The 20249-nt window shown below is 36.7% G+C and overlaps 1 protein-coding gene across 1 annotated transcript in view; it reads left to right on the forward strand.

The window, feature by feature from the left end:
- LOC127956568 (deleted in malignant brain tumors 1 protein-like) overlaps positions 1-18985 on the forward strand; it is a 113745-nt gene extending 94760 nt beyond the window's left edge. The window contains 10 exon segments of the mRNA XM_052554601.1: positions 13489-13791; positions 14545-14616; positions 14758-15072; positions 15176-15373; positions 15472-15567; positions 15784-15843; positions 15933-15998; positions 16115-16180; positions 17730-17792; positions 18084-18985. Of these exon segments, the coding sequence (XP_052410561.1) occupies positions 13489-13791; positions 14545-14616; positions 14758-15072; positions 15176-15373; positions 15472-15567; positions 15784-15843; positions 15933-15998; positions 16115-16180; positions 17730-17792; positions 18084-18133 (1289 nt within the window). The 3' untranslated portion in view covers positions 18134-18985.
- Positions 18986-20249: the final 1264 nt, after the last annotated feature.

Here is a 20249-nt window from a genome sequence, read left to right on the forward strand (position 1 = left end):
GATACTGTCCTGCAAATTTCAGCTCCAACCACAACTGAACCAGCTAATCAAAGTGTTCAGGGCTACATGATAATTACTGGCCAGTGTGTTGGAGCAGGGTTGGAACTGAAGTCTGCAGGATGGTAGCTCTACAGGAGCAGGGTTGGAGATCCCTGGTGTAACACCATGTGTTTATGTGATTTAATGTTCAAAAAATTTTTTTATGATGTAATCACTGTTGGACTGACACATCATGCTAAAGGTTTATTTCTTTAATGACTATTTTTAATATTTGAAGATGCATGTATAATGGATATTTCTATTATAATTTTTATAAGTTATGTCTCTTGTCACATTTTATTTTGGTTGCAGGTGACATTTCAGAAAGCTATGATGATGTTGTCATCATTAGACAGCTCTCCAATAATAAATCAGGTGTGAGTTTCATATTTTACTTTATTAAATAGACTGGTACAGTGTTTTTCTTTTCTTTTACTATAGTTCATTATAATGTTATATAAATTATATAGACTTAGTTTTTATGTTGCCCCTTGGCAGTGTTGTGGGTAACGCGTTAGAGTACTCTAATTACTTTTTTCCTGAAATGTGTAACTTAACGCGTTAGTTTCGTGCGTAAGTAATCAGTAACTTCGTTCTTTTTTTAAAAAAGTAATCCGTTATTTGAAGGAAAGGAAAATCCCGACTGCAGCCTGCTTTTTGTCAGACAGTAGTCCTAGGTCTACTGTGCCACCTGCGGATGTATCAGCGGAGCCGAAGCTCTGTGATCGTAAAGTCAATGGCTGTGATACGTCTGTGCCCTGCGCCTGACCCTGTGTGTGTGTGTTTTTTTTTTTTTTTTTTTTTCGAACTCCCGGCAAGATAGCAGAGAGGACCGCGTTTGGTTTATGGAAGTACGCACATTATTTTCAATTTGTCAACGAAAAAGAAAAGAACATAACGGTAAAATGCACACTCTGCTTTGGTGAAAAGCTTCTGTCGACCGCCAAAAATTCTACCTCAAATTTAACGCTACGTTTTAATCACTACTTTGAAGAGTAAATGTAAGAGGACTGTGTTAAAGCGAATTTAGGCTTGTGACTGTGAGTGACACTTTAATAATAATTAGTTCGGCTATTAAGCGATTTGTCATTTGCCTGTGTGGCAGTGAAGGATTTAATTCGGTTTGTTATCACTTTTGTTTGACAGGCAGCTGTTAATTTCTGTTAGATCATTGGCTGGCTGGTTGTTCATCATTTCTAAATGGATTTAAATCTGCAAGCCTGTTTAAGGTTGTGTTTACAAGTAAGCATACTTGTACTTTGATAACTGCATTATTTAAAGTTAAAGAAAAATCAGGAGTTATCTTGTGGTGCTCATAATATACAGTAGCCTAGGCTACCCGGGCTGGGTAACGTTAGGTGCGAATTTTGATTAATAATATGTTCTGTGATAATAAATAAATAAAACGCCATGTGGAATAGCCGATTGCTGACTGTCTTTCCTATTATTGTTATCCTGCAGTGTTAATTTAGTCGGATGACTGACGTTATTCATTGTCGGGAGTCACGACTTCTAGGTGCATTTAAAGGGGCCGGGGGCTGTGTCTGTCGTGAGTGAGCCGCTGCAAACGGCTTTTAATTTTTGGTAACGCATGAGTAGCTACTCTAACGCGTTACTTTTATGAATAGGTAACGCTGTATCATAACTGATTACTTTTAATTGATGGTAACGTTGTAACCTAACTAACTACTTTCCAAAGTAACTATACCCAACACTGCCCCTTGGTAATATTATTAGAAAATACGGAATTAGCTTCCACTGTTATGCTGATGATACTCAGCTATATATCTCAACGAGACCAGATGAAACTTCCCAATTATCTAAGCTAACAGAGTGTGTTAAAAATGTAAAAGATTGGATGACACACAATTTTCTCCAATTAAATTCGGATAAGACAGAGATACTAATTATTGGACCAAAAAACACTACACAGAATCTTGTAGATTACAATCTGCAACTAGACGGATGTACTGTTACTTCCTCTACAGTCAGAAATCTGGGTGTTATATTAGACAGCAATTTGTCTTTTGAAAATCATATTTCCAATGTTACAAAAACTGCATTCTTCCATCTTAGAAACATTGCCAAGCTACGAAACATGTTATCTGTTTCTGATGCAGAAAAGCTAGTTCATGCATTCATGACCTCTAGACTGGACTATTGTAATGCACTTCTAGGTGGTTGTCCTGCTTCGTCATTAAACAAGCTACAGGTCGTCCAAAATGCAGCAGCTAGAGTCCTTACCAGGTCAAGAAAATATGATCATATTACCCCAATTTTACAGTCTCTGCACTGGCTACCTATTAAGTTCAGTATCAGTTACAAATTATCATTACTTACCTATAAGGCCCTAAATGGTTTAGCTCCAGCGTACCTAACTAGCCTTCTACCACGTTACAACCCATCACGCACCCTAAGGTCACAAAACGCTGGACTTTTGGTCGTTCCTAGGATAGCAAAGTCCACTAAAGGAGGTAGAGCTTTCTCACATTTGGCTCCAAAACTCTGGAATAGCCTTCCTGATAATGTTCGGGGTTCAGACACACTCTCTCTGTTTAAATCTAGATTAAAAACACATCTCTTTCGCCAAGCATTCGAATAATGTATCTTTTAATTGTGAGTGTAGTTGCATCTGTTCAAAGGTGCATTTTTATTCATTAACTTGGGTTTAACTAATTAACTAATTTTACTTTGTTGGATCAGCAGCTATGCTAATGATGTCTGTATTTTGTTTCTATGTTTCGCCACGGGATTTACATCCCGTGGTAACTAAGATTTAAACAAGCTCCAGTCTGGATCCAGAACACCTGAGAAGAGATGATGCTGACCCTCAGAGGACCCCAGATGATGCTACCTTGAATCAACAAACAGAACTAACAATTATTGCTAAATGTGTGACTGAATCATATAATAACTTAATTAATAATATTGATAGTTCATCGTCTAGCTGACTACGTCTTGTATTATTATTATTATTTTTATTTTTTCTAAAATCCTGTCAAATGTGCACAAACTACTAGCTACTACTAAATATTGTAGAAACATAATTTTCTGTAAAGTTGCTTTGTAACGATTTATTTTGTAAAAAGCACTATACAAATAAACTTGAATTGAATTGAATTGAATGTTTTATATTGTTATATATTTGTGTATTTTGAAGTGCAGTGTGAGATTTTGTTTAATTAATTGTAGTAATTAATGACTGACACTTTTATATCAGAGAGAGATCTGGAGGAGTATGATAATTCAAGGAATGTCAGTAAAGATGTGCAGTTACCGTTCTGTCTGTCACGTACGAGTATACATCTTTACGATTATACTGTCACATACAAGCATAAATCTTTATGATTATACTGTCACATACGAGCATAAATCTTTAAGATTATATTTAACTAATGACAATTAGTACATTTTTTAAATACATAATTACTTATCAAAATATCTCTCATAAAGCATAAACATAATTAATAGGAAAAAAAAAAAAACTTACTGTGTACGTCTGTTTGTCACTTACCATTGGAAGCTAATTGAAGCAGCCTACGTTTCTGCTGAATCCTGCAGCTCATCTGGCAATCTGGAGTCAGGGGGTAGGGGGAGGGGATACACCGCTCTACAGTATTTTTATAGTGATTGCAGTACCAGTTTAGGCCACAATCCTACATACGGCTCCTTTAACTTCTTAAACTGATAATTGAGCAATATCTAGTAACAGATGGTTAAAACACATCTGATTATTATATCATTACTGCTTTTCTGTCGATGGCATGTAAATGTCACTGAAAGGAGGTTAAAAATTGTTTGTTGGATGTTATTTGGATGGTTTGCCATAATATGCCAGTGCCCTGAGAGTTATTCACTGTCTTTCAAGTAGGAGTGTAATTTAGTCATCTATTTTTATTTTTTTTTAAGTGTGGCAAGTGTATTCTTTTAAGTAGCTTTAGGACAGCATAGTTTCGCATGCAGATTCTTGAAGACAAAAGCTCAGGTTCATATTTTATAGTACTCAGAAACGATGAATGTATGGTACAGAATGCTGTAGCAGACAATGAGCACGCTGACTCTCTCTGCTGGCCACAAGGTGAACAACATGCTCATCTTCCCTCAATGAGAATTATGGTTTTTGTGGGCCATCTGAAACCACTTGTGGAATTAGGTAAATTTCACTTTGGTTACAGGAATTCTTTTTAAATACAAATTTAAGCTAAATATTTATTAATCATTTTTTTATCTATTTGTTTATTTAAATTAATTGTATTATTCATTTTTGAATATGTTTGGTAAGTGTTAATGTCATGCTAGCAGATGTATACACTAATAGACATTTTTAGGACATTTGCAGTTATTTATCAGTGCTTTTATCTTGTCTGCAGGTGTTTGGCTTTGATGCTGTAAATAAACTGGAGAGTTTCCTGCCTCCTGTATGTCTTATATTTATCTCTCTCTTTGTGCGTGTGTGTGTGTGTGTGTGTGTGTGTGCATCCCCTCAGTCAGGCGTCTTGATGTATGGGAGGAGGAGTTCATCAGCACTGACAGTTTAGATGTATATATTTATATATGGTGAATGTCAGAAAAGCGTCCTCTGATTTGTCACTGAAGTTGTTTGATGATTTCCTCTGTTGTGTCTAATAAGGTAATAGCGAGTGTGATTGGAGGGTGTTGAGCCTCTTTCTCTCTCATTAAGGGGGCTGAGAGGATGCCTGTACTTCTGTATCATCAGAGCGGAGAAGCTTGTACACTGGGTGTTGAGTTAATCGTGCTGAGGATGAGGATGATGGGGAGATGCATGACACTCTTTTTACTGTCTTCAGTTATAATACTAATAACAGCTGGTAAGTACAGCATTAAAAAATAGACGTTGGAGCCTTTTAGACATTACTGTTACTAGAGTTACTTTCTGAAATATTGTGTTTATAAATTACTTGCTTTAAATATTTTTATTATAGTGTGATGTTTTAAATTACAATATAATCATATAATAAGTCACAATATGCTCTCTCTCTCTCTCTCTTTCATTTTCTCTGTTCAATATACAGACCGTGTTAATGTGAGGTTGGTTGGTGGTCACAGTCGCTGTGCTGGTAGAGTGGAGGTTCTTCACAGAGGTCAGTGGGGAACAGTGTGTGATGATGACTGGGATTTGGCTGATGCTGCAGTGGTGTGTAGAGAGCTGGACTGTGGAGAACCTGTAGATGCTCTGGGTGATGCACACTTTGGTCAAGGATCAGGAGCAATCTGGATGACTCATGTCAGATGTGTTGGTTCAGAATCCACCTTGAAGTACTGTATATCAGGGGCATGGGGTAAAGATTATTGCAATCATACTAGAGATGCCGGAGTCATCTGCTCAGGTAAAAAGTCCCAAACCTTGTCATCACTGAGGAACACATGTTCCTCTTTACTAAAAACAATGGGGTTCATTTAATCATTTTTGTCAATTTTTTAAATTATACTTCAGATACATGCAAAGGTTAATTATTTTCATTACATTAACTTGAGTAAGGTTTCGGGAAAAAAGCACTTTCAATAGTTTTACTGTAAACTTTTACTCGATTTCAGTGTTAGCTTATTAGTGTTTTTATAAACAATTTTTTTTTGTAAATATTTAGTTGATTTTTCAGATTCTTCTGTTTATTTACTGAGTATTTGACAATCACTGCGTACCACGAGCTAAGAGCAAATGCACCAGTGTGTTTGACTGCCCACTGTTAGAGCAACATTTGTTCTGAAAAAGAATATCCGAAAGTGAGCATAACTCGAGGCCCTAACAGCCAAGCCTCCAATGCTTTTACCAAGGGGTTAAATGGAACTGAATTATGAGTTATTAAATGCTTAAAAGCTCTCTTCCAGTAACACCAGGATTTGATCCTTTTCGCACAGTTCAAGGAAGGTTGGAATAAGCTTTTGAGAGTTTTTTTCAGAGTACCTCTTAGTATTCTCTCTTTCCTACACACATATACTGTATATCAGGTTAACTGGGACTCTAATGTTATTTATAGCGTACATTTTCTATCCCTTAACCCTAACCTTGACTCCTCAGAAAACTCAATGAATTTTTTGGATTTCAACACAGTCCTCAGAAAGTTGCGTTGGAAATAATGCAGCGATGTTTACAGAATTTTATGAAATTACAAACAAACAATCCTTTAATTGGATACATGCAAGACAATTAGTGGTCAATGGCAACTCTGAGTGTGTGTTAAATTAAAAAAGAAACACATCCCAGCATGACAGGCTGTAGCAGTGGTGAAATGAGACTGTTGTGAAAGTGGAGCTAATTTTAATGTTAAAGCATTTACATTTTAATAAATTACTTGTCAACAGTTTGGAACCATTATGATTTTTAAATGTTTTATTGTCTTATTTCAAGTTTCTTATGATTGCATAGGCTGCATTTATGTGCATTTATCATATACTTAAAAAAAATATATATTTTTACTTGATTTAACCACAGAGGGTGTCTTTTGTGTAGCGCAAAGAGATAAAATAAAATAAAATAAAATAAAATAAAATAAAATAAATGGTCAAGTAACCTAGTTCACTTGAGATGGATTGACTCAGTAATAAAGACTATAAAATATATTTTTTTTTTTTTTTTTTTATACAGTTGAGTATACAAAGAGTAAATGTATCTTATCATGTAATCTTATTCATGTGTAAATGCATTTATTCCACCTGTGTGCATCAATAACCAGTGACATTTAGCATCAAAATAATGATGCTCATTCATAGTTATAAATGTTTTAAAAAAATTTTAATAATCCTAAACATGTTAACTACAGTATATCATGAAATATGTGTACGTAAATGCATTTTGTACCTTTAAAGATCATGTTTGTACCAAATAAGGGTGTCATGCCATAAAATATTTTAAATACGACTGACTTTGCATTTAATGTGAATTTAATAATAATAATAATAAAAACATTGTGAGCAACTAATTATAACACTTTCATTTACTTTGACAGAAATAAAGCAAAAAACATTTACATATAATACATTTACAATAATATTGTCACTGACTTCAATCTAGCCAGAGTTGAAGCACAAAAACTCCCATTATATTTACTGAAGCTGCTTACACTTTTGAAATTAATCTTTTACATTTGTACGCACATCTGCACTTTATTGTTTCTGATTAGAGAATTCGACGGAGAGCAGAATTTAGTCAGTTAGTGCACGCACACTGACGAGTGTTTCAGCGATGACTCATCTGAATGCCTCTGATTGGTCATTGCATTCATAAACTCAACAAAATCGAGAGTGATTAGTTATAATGCACAGTGCTATAAAAACTCATCTGTCTCTGGCTCAGTGCAGATCTGAATTTAGTAGCTGGTTATGTGAAGCACTGAAAAATATAATCAAACCGTTATTTATATATATTTTTTTGTCTTTTGGAAGCTGCATTCAAAATCCACTTGGCTCAAAAATCTGAGGGTGCACGTGCCTCCAGTTTCAATGGGCATGAGAAATAATGTTTGTTTGGGCTAAATAATTTAACGATAACGATTTTTTTCATTTGTTCCAACATGCAGAAATTTGTTTTTTGAGGTTTTTTTTTTATTTTATATATATATATATATATATATATATATATATATATATATTTTATTTTTTTTTATTTTTTTAAAAAAAATTTTTTATTATTATAGTCATCCTAGTTCAGGTTACCATAATGTTTGTTTGGGACAGAATAATAATATGTAAAAGAAAGCAGCCACATACAGTACATAATTGCATATCTTCTGTAGCTTGTTTAGGGATCAAGTCCCGTTAAGTTTTTTTCTTCATTGTATAAAGTCATGCTCAATTGGGATGAAACAACATTATCTGTGGCATTATCTGTGTCTTCTTAGAAGCCAGACTGGTTGGAGGTTCTCGCTGCTCTGGGAGGTTAGAGATACTTCATGATCAGACGTGGATGTCAGTGTGTGACGCTGTCTTTGACCAGCAGGATGCAGAGGTTGTGTGTAGAGAGTTGGACTGTGGGGCTCCTGTACAGGTGCTGGGAGCAGCTGCTTTTGGCAAAGGAGACGCTCAGATGTGGACACAAGAGATTCAGTGCAGAGGAAATGAATCTCAGATTCATATGTGTCCAACGTCATTCAGATTTAAACCAAAATACAACTGTTCAAATCAAAACAGCATTGCACTACTGTGCACTGGTATGTGTTGACAATTCAGAGGCAAAATGTATTTAATTTTGATGAGTGTCCTTGAATTTTATTTATTTATTTATTTTTTTCTCTCACATGCATCTACAATTACAATATAATCATATAATAAGTCACAATATGCTCTCTCTCTCTCTCTCTCTCTCTCTCTTTTCGTTTTCTCTGTTCAATATACAGACCGTGTGAATGTGAGGTTGGTGGGTGGTCACAGTCGCTGTGCTGGTCGAGTGGAGATTCTTTATAGAGGTCAGTGGGGAACAGTGTGTGGTTATGGCTGGGATTTGGCTGATGCTGCAGTAGTGTGTAGAGAGCTGGACTGTGGAGAACCTGTAGATGCTCTGACTGATGTTGAAGCTGGACCCGGATCTGGACCAATCTGGATGAGTGGTGCAATGTGTACTGGTTCTGAGTCCACATTGAAAAAGTGTGGATCAACCACATGTGATTTTAATGGTGTGTGTCATGGTAAGAGTGCTGGAGTCATCTGTTCAGGTAACCTAAAACTTCATTTATTAAAAAGAAAAAAGTAATGTATGGTTTCAGTCATTCATTCTAAGTGTTTTTATTTTTTCTTACCTTTTTTTTTTTAGATGTCAGGCTGGTTGGAGGTTCTCGCTGCTCTGGGAGGTTAGAGATACTTCATGATCAGACGTGGATGTCAGTGTGTGATGCTGTCTTTGACCAGCAGGATGCAGAGGTTGTGTGTAGAGAGCTGGACTGTGGGGCTCCTGTACAGGTGCTGGGAGCAGCTGCTTTTGACAAAGGAGACACTCAGATGTGGACACAAGAGATTCAGTGCAGAGGAAATGAATCTCAGATTTACTTCTGTCCAACATCACCATCAGACAAAAACAACTGCTCTCATGACAACAGTGTTGAACTGATGTGTGCAGGTTAGAGCAGATTTATTTTAGATCAGTAAAATGTCAAAAAATATGACGCTCTGTATGTTTTATTCCTCTCTTTGTCTGATTCTGCCCTCACAACTCTATTTCTCTCTGTTTATACATATTTATTCTTCTGTTTTCAATATATAGACCATGTGAATGTAAGGTTGGTTGGTGGTCACAGTCGTTGTGCTGGTAGAGTGGAGGTTCTTCACAGAGGTCAGTGGGGAACAGTGTGTAGTCTTGGTTGGGATATGGCTGATGCTGCAGTGGTGTGTCGAGAGCTGGACTGTGGAGAACCTGTAGATGCTTTGGATGGTGCTGATTTTGGACCAGGATCAGGAAAAATCTGGATGAAAATTGCATTTTGTACTGGATCAGAATCTAGACTGAAAAACTGTGGAACAGTAGATTCAGTTTTCTATGACTGTAATCAAGATAAAGGTGCTGCCGTTATCTGCTCAGGTGGGTTGCTAAGTTCAGTGTCTTTCTAAATATAAAAAAAGGCATGTGGAGCACTAATGATATCCATTCCTTTTATTTTTAGTCCCAAATTTTATACAAATTTTATTTGAACAACAAAAAGAATCGCAGAAGTGGTGATTTAATGATCGACTAATCTCATAGAGCTGGATTATCTGCATAAACTGCCAACTGATACTGGAAGAGTTCATGACATTAACCAGGATAAACCAATGCTCATTTATTTTTACAGAAAATGTAGTGGTGGGTAAATATGCAATAGATGATGCCACAATAATATACTCTTATCCAGATCCGACTAAATCAATAATTCAGAAGATCTTGTTGTATCAGCCCAAGACCACTAAACACTTTTTTTCATAAATCATATCATAAATAAATGCATTCTTACTGCTAGAAATCAGAGTTGAGCTTCTTCTTTTTTCTTTTTTTTTCTTCTCAGTAAATTGACTGTGGATGTCCATGGGTGTACCAACTATGGTCAACCACTAATGATATTATTTCTAATAATTTACTTTATATCAGTAACAAAGAATGTATAGCCTGATGTTCATCCTATATCAGTAGTTTATGTACATTACTATATATATATTAATGTTCCATAAGATTTTTCAATTATCTGAATGTACATAAAATATTGATCTGTAAGCATTGGTAATAAGACTTAAAAAATATTATATTGTACAAAGTTATTATCGTTTTTGATTTATTTTAGATTTTAATTTTACTTTTTTTCTGTAATTTATTGCTCTCACTTCTTAAGGTGTCAGGTTGGTTGGAGGATCTCGCTGCTCTGGGAGGTTGGAGATACTTCATGATCAGACGTGGATGTCAGTGTGTGACGCTGTCTTTGACCAGCAGGATGCAGAGGTTGTGTGTAGAGAGCTGGACTGTGGGGCTCCTGTACAGGTGCTGGGAGCAGCTGCTTTTGACAAAGGAGACACTCAGATGTGGACACAAGAGATTCAGTGCAGAGGAAATGAGTCTCAGATTAACTTGTGTCCAGTGTTATCACAGAAGCAGGACTGTTCTCGTGATGATCACCAGGGTCTTCTGTGTGCTGGTAAGAGTTGGATTACCATGAGAGTAATCAGTAGTTTAACTTGGGTTGTATGACACCCAGTGTAAAAATACTTGGTGGTCCCCTGACAGCCCAACAACCTCACCCCATTTTACAAGAATTAATTCAAGATACATAATATACTGTATAATCCTGTAATATTGTGTTGTAGCCTACCGTATTGGCCAAATTGGTGCTCTCAAGGCATCTTTTCAAAAATGTAAAACTGAATGTTTTTGTTTATCATGTTTATTTATTCTGAAATGTTGTATTTTGCTTAATATATTGCTTAATATATTGCTTAATTCTACATTTAGGATAAATTAATAATCATTGACCCGGTTTTCTAAAGTATTCAAGTAATCACCATGAATGAGATACAGCTGTAAATAAGAAGCAGCTGATGAGATCAGTAAAATTAGGCATTAATGCAATTTATCTCTTCTTTTAAAGTGCAGATTAAGAACGTAAAATTTTTATAAGAGATCCAAAAGCCATCTGGGGTTATCTGTGCACTACTGGGTTTCATTATAGCATTCAGTTTATAAAAATGGCCCCAAAACGTTTTCATATGATTTGTATTTTAAGTTTAATAAACTGATAAAATAGGTTTGTTTGAAGAACAGGTCAACATTTAACTGATTGCTCACATTGGTAGTTACACCCCTGAGGATAATAATAACTAAACTGATTTAATTTTATTTCTCTCATCCTTTGTATTCCCCTCTCTCTTAGATGCAATGAATGTGAGGTTGGTTGGTGGTCACAGTCGCTGTGCTGGTAGAGTGGAGGTTCTTCACAGAGGTCAGTGGGGAACAGTGTGTGATGATAGCTGGGATATGCCTGCTGCTGCAGTGGTGTGTAGAGAGCTGGACTGTGGAGAACCTGTAGATGCTTTGATTAATTCTCATTTTGGGCAAGGATCAGGACCAATCTGGATAAGTGTTGTATTATGTAAAGGAACAGAGTCTACACTGAAGAACTGTGGATCAGCAGGATGGAATAAACCTGTCTGCACTCATAATTATGATGCTGGTGTCATCTGCTCAGGTGAAGAACACATCTATCTATCTATCTATCTATCTATCTATCTATCTATCTATCTATCTATCTATCTATCTATCTATCTATCTATCTATCTATCTATCTATCTATCTATCTATCAGTGATTGTTTTACTGCATCTTCACAGTGAATTCAATAATTCATCCATGATCAATGTCAAGCACTACTTTTTGCAATACAAACAGGTAACACACACTCCAGACTTGCTGCTGGACCTCATCTGTGTGCTGGGAGGTTAGAGATACTTCATGATCAGACGTGGATGTCAGTGTGTGATGCTGCTTTTGACCAGCAGGATGCAGAGGTTGTGTGTAGAGAGCTGGACTGTGGGGCTCCTGTACAGGTGCTGGGAGCAGCTGCTTTTGACAAAGGAGACACTCAGATGTGGACACAAGAGATTCAGTGCAGAGGAAATGAATCTCATATTTCATTCTGTTCAGTGTCAACATACAATCACAACTGCACCAGTGACAATAACGTGGACATTATATGTTCTGGTAAAATATCAATATTCAGTGACCCTTTCTTTATATTTAATATATTATATCTTCTGCAGCGTTATGGCATTATATTTTGACTTTTATATTCAGGTTATACAAAAGTCAAACTGATGAACGGTTCAGACTCTTGTTCTGGACGAGTGGAGCTTCAGTTCCTCAATGAGTGGGGCACAGTGTGTGATGCATGCTGGGATATGAGAGCTGCCAGTGTCCTCTGTAGACAGCTGAATTGTGGGATTGCTGTGTCTGTTGTGGGATCAGACTGGTTTGGAGAGGGAAGTGGTGAAATCTGGGCTGATGTGTTTGATTGTGACGGGAATGAAACAAAACTCTCAGAATGTTCCATCTCTTCATGGAGTCGAGCTGAATGTTCGCACAGACGAGATGTTGGAGTCATCTGCTCTGGTGAGAGGATTTTATTAAGCAAAAATGTTGAATACATACTGCAATATCTTTCAACATATTCGTAAAATTCCTCATCTCCTCAGATTCCTCTCTGGCTCTTCATGATGGTCTGGTGCGGTTGTCTGGAGAGAGACCGTGTGAGGGGGAGCTGGAAGTTTTCATCCATCAGGTCTGGAGGAGAGTTCTGCTGGACTCCTGGAGTCTCTCTGAATCCTCTGTGGTCTGCAGACAGCTGGGCTGTGGCCTTGTGCTGAACTTCTACGGCTCTTCTTCATCCAGTCCTGAACACAGTCATGAGTGTGTGACGGGCTTCCAGTGCTCTGGGAGTGAAGCTCATCTGGGGAACTGCAGCTCTCCACAAACTCTCAACTGCAGCTCCACACAACAGCTGTACATCACCTGCCTTGGTGAGAACAACAACATCTGGACAGATTCTTCAGTTGTTAGTGATGAATAATGTGTTTTTCTGTCTCTGAATATCAGGTCGTGGATCCATCAGGCTGGTGGGTTCTGGGGGAGACTGTGCAGGGAGGCTGGAGGTTTTTCACAGCGGCTCATGGGGGACAGTGTGTGATGACTCCTGGGATATTAAAGATGCCCATGTGGTGTGCAGACAGCTGCAGTGTGGAGTGGCCCTCAGTAACCAGCAGGTACCAGCCTGGTTTGGTCCTGGTTCTGGACACATATGGCTGGATGAGGTGGAGTGTGAGGGGAATGAGACGTCCCTGTGGAGCTGCTCTTCTTCAGGCTGGGGAAAACATGACTGTAATCACAAGGAGGATGTAGGAGTCGTGTGCTCAGGTAAAAACTAGACTGCTGTATAATTAATTAAAAAAAAAGGATTTTAAATTGATATTTGTTTTCATTTCCTTTAAGATTTTAAAGAGATCAGGTTAACTGAGGGCTGTGAAGGGAATGTGGAGGTTTTCTACAATGGATCCTGGGGTAATGTGTGCTGGAACCAGATGGACAAAGACACAGTCAGTCTGATCTGTCAAGAGCTGAACTGTGGAAGATCTGGTATTTTGTCTGCTTCTACACCAAGAGTGAAATCAGCTCCTAACTGGCTGGATAAAGTAACATGTCGACCACATGATTCAAATCTGTGGCAATGTCCATCCTCCCCCTGGGGACAGAATGACTGCAATGAAGATGAAGTCACCAAAATCAACTGCTCAGGTAAAACTGATGCAAAAAAAAAAAAAAAATTGAAAAAAAAAATAATTCAAGATTAAATATATACCAAAACCACAAGCACTATCTTGTAGGGATGCAACGATCTGATATTCTGGATTGGTATCGGCTCCGATACTGCCATTTAAAAGTGCCTGGCCCAAGTCTTGGAAAAGCTGTGGATGTAGCCTTTCTTTTAGATGTGAAATACATTCGAATTGTTATACAAGTACTACAGAAACTACAATCTGCTTTTACAACTGAATAATTAAAAATGCTTCAAGGTTACAGTGAAGGGGAATTTATCCCTAATGAGAAGGACCATTTTCCAAATCAGCTTTTTTCAAAAAATTCCACTATAAAAGGCCAATCTAAAATGTACACTAGATACTGACTGGTTTTCGGACCCCCCAATATAGTAAAACTACACATTTTAGAGTGGCCTTTTAATGTGGCCAGCCTAAGGCACACTCGTGGAATAATCATGCTATCTTAATCAGCATCTTGATATGCCACACCTGTGAGGTAGATGGATATCTTGGCAAAGGGGAAGTGCTCACTAACACAGATTTCAACCAATTTGTGAACAATATTTGAGAGAAATAGGCCTTTTGTGTACATAGAAAAAGTCTTAGATCTTTTTGTTCAGTGTACTGTATATATGTGTGTGTGTGTAGAGAGAGAAAGAGCAAGATAGAGTTTAATACTGATAATATATAGGCCTATGTATTGATGTATAAATTAATGAACTGATTACAGAACATAAAAGCCATGAGTCCCCTCGAAGCTATCTGACATGGTCCTCATCTCCCCACCAGAAACAGTGTTCAGGTAAGTTTAACTTTGGGGAAAATAGCATCATAACAGCCTATGTTATGTATTTGTTTTTCTGGGGACAATGACGGGATTTTATCTCTGCATGTTGTATACGCCTGACCACACATTGTTGTTCTGTCTGTGTGTGTGTTTTAGATCATGTTCCTCTCAGACTGAGTGGAGGTAAGGGCCGGTGCTCTGGGAGGCTGGAGGTGTATCATAACGCTGTGTGGGGCTCAGTCTGTGATGATCAGTGGGACATCAGCGATGCTCAGGTGGTCTGCAGGCAGCTGGGTTGTGGAGCAGCACTGAGGGCTGATGGGAATTCAGTCTTTGGTGCTGGTGAAGGTGTTGTGTGGATGAACAAAGTCGAGTGCAGAGGGAATGAGATTCACCTGTGGGACTGTCCTCTCTCCCTGAAAAACCACACTGACTGCTCCAAGAAAGAGCACGGTGGACTCACTTGTGCAGGTCACAACAATCACAGAGAAATATTATTTATTTTATCAGTTTAGCGCTAAGTAATATTTGTGTATTTAAATAATTTATCAATTAAATAATTTTATATTGCCAGATGTGTCAGTGTCCTCTACTCCTGCCACAACAACATCAGCTTCTCCTCCAGTTTCTCCTCCAGTGCACTCAACATCAGTCTCTCCTCCACAAACTCTCTCCGTCCCCCCAGTGCTTGTGATTGTTCTGGGAGTTGTGCTCTTACTGCTCTTAGTGCCACTGCTTATACTGATTCAGCAGAACAGAGTGATGAGGAGAGGTAGAAGAGATCCAGAGACTGTCATATTGTGTCTTATTCAGTGTGTGATCAGTCATGTGTTGTGAACTGACAGCAGGTTTGTCTGTCTACACTCACAGCTCTCTCTAAGAGGAGACACAGGACGACGACTGAAGCCATTTATGAAGAGCTTCAGCGGAGACCCACTAATAGACATAGTCTCCTCACTCAGAGGGGTAAGTGTTATAGTGTCTGGTGTGTTGAGATCAACAGGGTGATCTCTTTATTCAGAGGGGTGAGTAGAGTAAATCACTCTGATTCCTTTGAGGGATGTTTTGTGCATTGAAATTATATATAGTTAGTGTTAGCCTTTATGATCCAAAAGTATTGTGGATTTAGGATGATTTATGATTGTGATCATGTGTCTGTTGTTTCTACTTCCCTAATAACAGGAAGTGTCCTTTCTAAAGAACAGCATTCTGGGTATGAAGATGTTGATAAACTTATTTCAGGTTAGAAGGCACAAGCATATTCTAAAAAAAAAAAATGCATGTTAAATTTAATTATTAACAATTACAATTTATCGACAATTTATTTTTAGCAAACTCTTCAGTAGGAGTCACCCCTGACTACTATAATGACATCACCACCACAAAAGGCCAATCAGGTCAGTGAAATTGTAACCAATCACAGGATTTCACTTAATTAAATTACCTGTCTGGCTTATGAACTGTGCACTTAGTCTCTGCTCATTTTTTTATTTTATACTGCATAATTTAAAAGAGCAACAAATGACACCAGAGGATTATGATGACGCGATCACTGCTGGTGGGAGACATCATGCTACAGGTTTACATCTGTTATTTATTTCTACATTTAAACACTGTTTATATGATTTCTAATAGTACAAGTGAACTAGAGATTGACCGGCCAGGGATCGGAATCAGCTGATATTCCGCGTGATTGTCCCTTACCAGTAAATGGCCAGTCTCACGTCTTGCCGATTCCAAGAATTTCCATTTTGACATTACAGTTACGCTCACATTCATGCGTTAACAACATAGTCCTGAAAATTCTTCACTGTGAGTGGTGAAAACACAAAGTTCAGAATTCATAATATGTGCAAGGCCAAAGTAAACCATGGGGCTCGATTAATGTATCAATGCTTGTCTGGGACAAGTAGTTTTTTTTTTTTTTTTTTTTTGGTTTTTATAAGAGAGAAATTTACTTGCCTGACCGGACAAGAAGCCTGATTAAAACATCAATAACAAAAACAACAAGGGAAGCACTGAAACTTGGCCATCAAAAATGTCTTCTGGAGACGGGGCGGGAATATGCAGCTAATTTGCATTTAGAGTGATACATTTAGACGCACCCCAAAAATGACATTTTAGAGATGTTATAATATGATCTTTTGGCCAATTTTTTACTGAAACTTCACAATCACATCCTGGGGACACCCATGACCAATATTGCATCTTGTAAAAAGGGAGTTTGGTCTATGCTATTTTCAGTTGATGAATGAACACTGCATAGTTGACCTCCCTTCCAATAAATTGCAATAGCCTATGTTTTCTTACTTTGTTACTTTTGATATAAAACAAAGTCTCCGATTTAAAATTCTGTTCATTTCATTAGGAAATTTAAGCAATAATATTGTTGCACAATGTAGTTTAAAGTGGGTACTCAACCAGCATAATTAAATGCATAGCAAAACATGTCTCCAAGACACTTCAAGAAACCAACCTGCTAAGATACCTGAAATCAAATGTTGATTTAATTTAGTTAAGTTAATATAAGTTCATTAATAAAATATATTTATAGCATTATTTTTGAAGGCAGTACTGTAGCTTTGCAGGTTTCTTGAAGTGTTTCGTAGACATTGCCACGGTTCTTCTGGATTAGTCTGTCTCAGTTTGTTCTGTTTCTTCATGTTATTCCAGACAGACTGGATGATGATGAGATCAGATCTCTGTGTGGAGCATGGGTGCTGTCAGACTCCTTGTGCAAACAAAAGTCTCACTGGGTTATTAAATTTAATAGCAAAAATAATGTTTGGAAATGTAAACTGATATTTATTACTGACACACTACAGCAAAAGATAGAAATGACTGCCTTAAAAAAAATTTACACAGTACTGTATTCCTTTGTTAAAAAAAAAAAATATATATATATATTTTTTTTTTTTTTATTATTTTTTTTTTGTATTTTTTTTTTTTTTTTTTTTAATTTTTTTTTTTTTGTTGTTGAATTGCTTGTAGTTCTTAGAAAATTAGAATTGGCAAAATCGGTACAGAAAAAAATGGAAATTGGAATCGGCTAAGGATATTGCAATCTGTGCCTCTCCAAATTGTGTACTTTTAATGAATGCATTTTATTTTCTATTATTTAACTGAAGAAGAATTATCAGAAAACTATGATGATGTCGTCACTGTACAGCAGTTCTTCAATGTTCAAACAGGTAAGGATTTTAAAATATTCCTTGCTAAATTAGAATAATTTTCCTTCCGTTTTCTTGAAATTATATTGGCAAAGACAATTTAATATTAGCGACATTTATATCAGAGCATGTTTTGGTGGAGTATGATGATTTGAAAAATGCAAAGTAATGTATGAGTGACATAATTAAACACCATTTGAACTTTTTATACCATACACTGAATCTTTATTTTATTTAGTGTTTGCAATTAGTCTTTAAATGATGAATTGCTCTGCTCATTTTAGCTAATTTAATTTGAATCTTGTTTTCCAGACTATGATGATGTGGGGGAGGAGCCTGGAAAACATAGAGGAACTGTATAACTGAAAGCACAACCAAGGGTCCAGAGAGTTTAAGTTTAATGTTTTATCTGCATTCCACCGATGTTTACATTTTGTACTTAAATCTCCATCAGTGACAATAACTCTTTTTAACTCTTTTTGAAGTGCAACAAATCATACCAGAGAATTATGGTCACTTATATACTGAGACATCTTGCTACAGGTTTATTTCTTTCATAATTAAGATTATTAAAATATGCATGTATAACTTGTGCATTTTAATTATATTATAAAAAATTACATCTATTGTGTATTTTAGATTATTATTATACATATTGTGTCATGATGTCTTAAACATTTTCAGATAATTAAACTCATCTTGAAGTTGTGAAATCTGTAAAAAAAAAATGCTCGTCTTTAAAATGTATTACACATGGAAAATGTTGAATAAATACTCAATATATTAAATAGGGGTGCAGGATTAATCGAAATTAAATCGCAATCAAGATTAGGCAAAAGCTGTAATTGTCATGCATTTCTTTCAGTGAAGCACAGTTCTGTGATTGGTTGTATATATCCATCTGAAGGCGCTGAAACTCCGAATATGACCCGCAAGAGTAATGCACATCTTTACAGGAAACAAAAGATTGATATACTTTCATTGATTCAATGTGACTAATAAACACATGAAATATAAACTTTGGTTCCAGGGAAGTGGGGAATTTTGTTGACGTGATTTTTGGATGTATGTGTCTGATGGATGTACTTTTTCCAATATTTCCAAAATTTTGTTCTAGATGACTTGTCTTGATAACTGATGATGCTGTGTGGGAGTCAAAATGCATACTACTTTTGTCATTAAATGTGGAATGTAAAGTATGTCTTTTGTAATTAATAAAAGACATTTACAGTTGTGCTCAAAATGCATATGGTAAATATGATCAAGGCTTCTGTGAAAATAAATCTGTATCATTAATCCTTTTGATCTTTTATTTAAAAAAAAAAAATACAAAAATCTAGTCTTTCACTGGAGAATAAGAACTTAAAATGGGACAGAAATCCCTTAATGAAATAAATGTTTTTCTCTAATACACATTGGCCAAAATCATACTCCTTTATTCAGTACTTTTTGCAACCTCCTTTTGCCAGATAGCAGCTCTGCATTGTCTCCTATAATGGCTGATAAGTTTGGAGAACATCTGACAAGAGATCAGAGACCTTTCCTTCATCCAGATTCAATCCAGATCCTTCAGATTCACTGCTCCATGTTGGTTCCACGTTTGTTTTGATTTTGAGGTTTGTTTGTGGATCTTTGTCCTGCTGAAAGATCCAACAATAGCCCACTATAAGCCCTTCTAGTATGGACCGAGTCAGTTTTAAATGTTTTATATGTTGGAATTTAATTGGATCCATGATTTCATGTATCTAAACAAGATGTTTAGGACCTCTGGCAGAAGAATAGGCAGTACAGCAGTATATTTAATTGTAAACATGGGATACTTTTTTTTTATTATTATTACTTGTTCTAACTATTTGTGTTGTCACATAGCTAACAATATGACTACAAACATTGACAGAATATCATGGATGCAATAAAGGAGGCCTAGACCAGACAGCAACAGTTTCTGATTGGCTGAAGTACTGTAAATTGGCCTCAGGCATGGTGGAAGTATGACAAAGCAACGCAGCGTCTCGCTCCCTTCTCAAGGTCCCTCGAAAGAGAACCCAATATGTAATCTCAGCTTTTTAAAGTGCCCCTATTGTTCCATTTTTCAGGTTGCTAGTATTGTTAACTTTTGGGTAACACTTTACAATATGGTGGCACAAAAATGCATTATTCATACTTAATTAATGCACAGATAATCGTGAGTTGATATATTCACGCTTGTAAATGTCAGTGATGATAAATATACAAAAGTGAGTTCTGCACGCCATTTCATGAGAAAAACCTTTTTTGACAACCACTATATTTGTACTTATTTTTCTCAAATTGAATGGCTAAATCTGGTCCATACTGTCCAGACATTCTGGACAAGAAGCACTAAAACTTAGAGAAGAAGAGACTATATGACTATGTCCATGAATCAATGTGCAATACTTCAGCAGAAATGTAGCACAGCAGCTCTCTCTGCTGGTCACAAGGTGAACAAGACGTTTA

Source organism: Carassius gibelio, chromosome B4, assembly GCF_023724105.1.
Source record: "Carassius gibelio isolate Cgi1373 ecotype wild population from Czech Republic chromosome B4, carGib1.2-hapl.c, whole genome shotgun sequence".
Lineage (NCBI taxonomy): Eukaryota > Metazoa > Chordata > Actinopteri > Cypriniformes > Cyprinidae > Carassius > Carassius gibelio.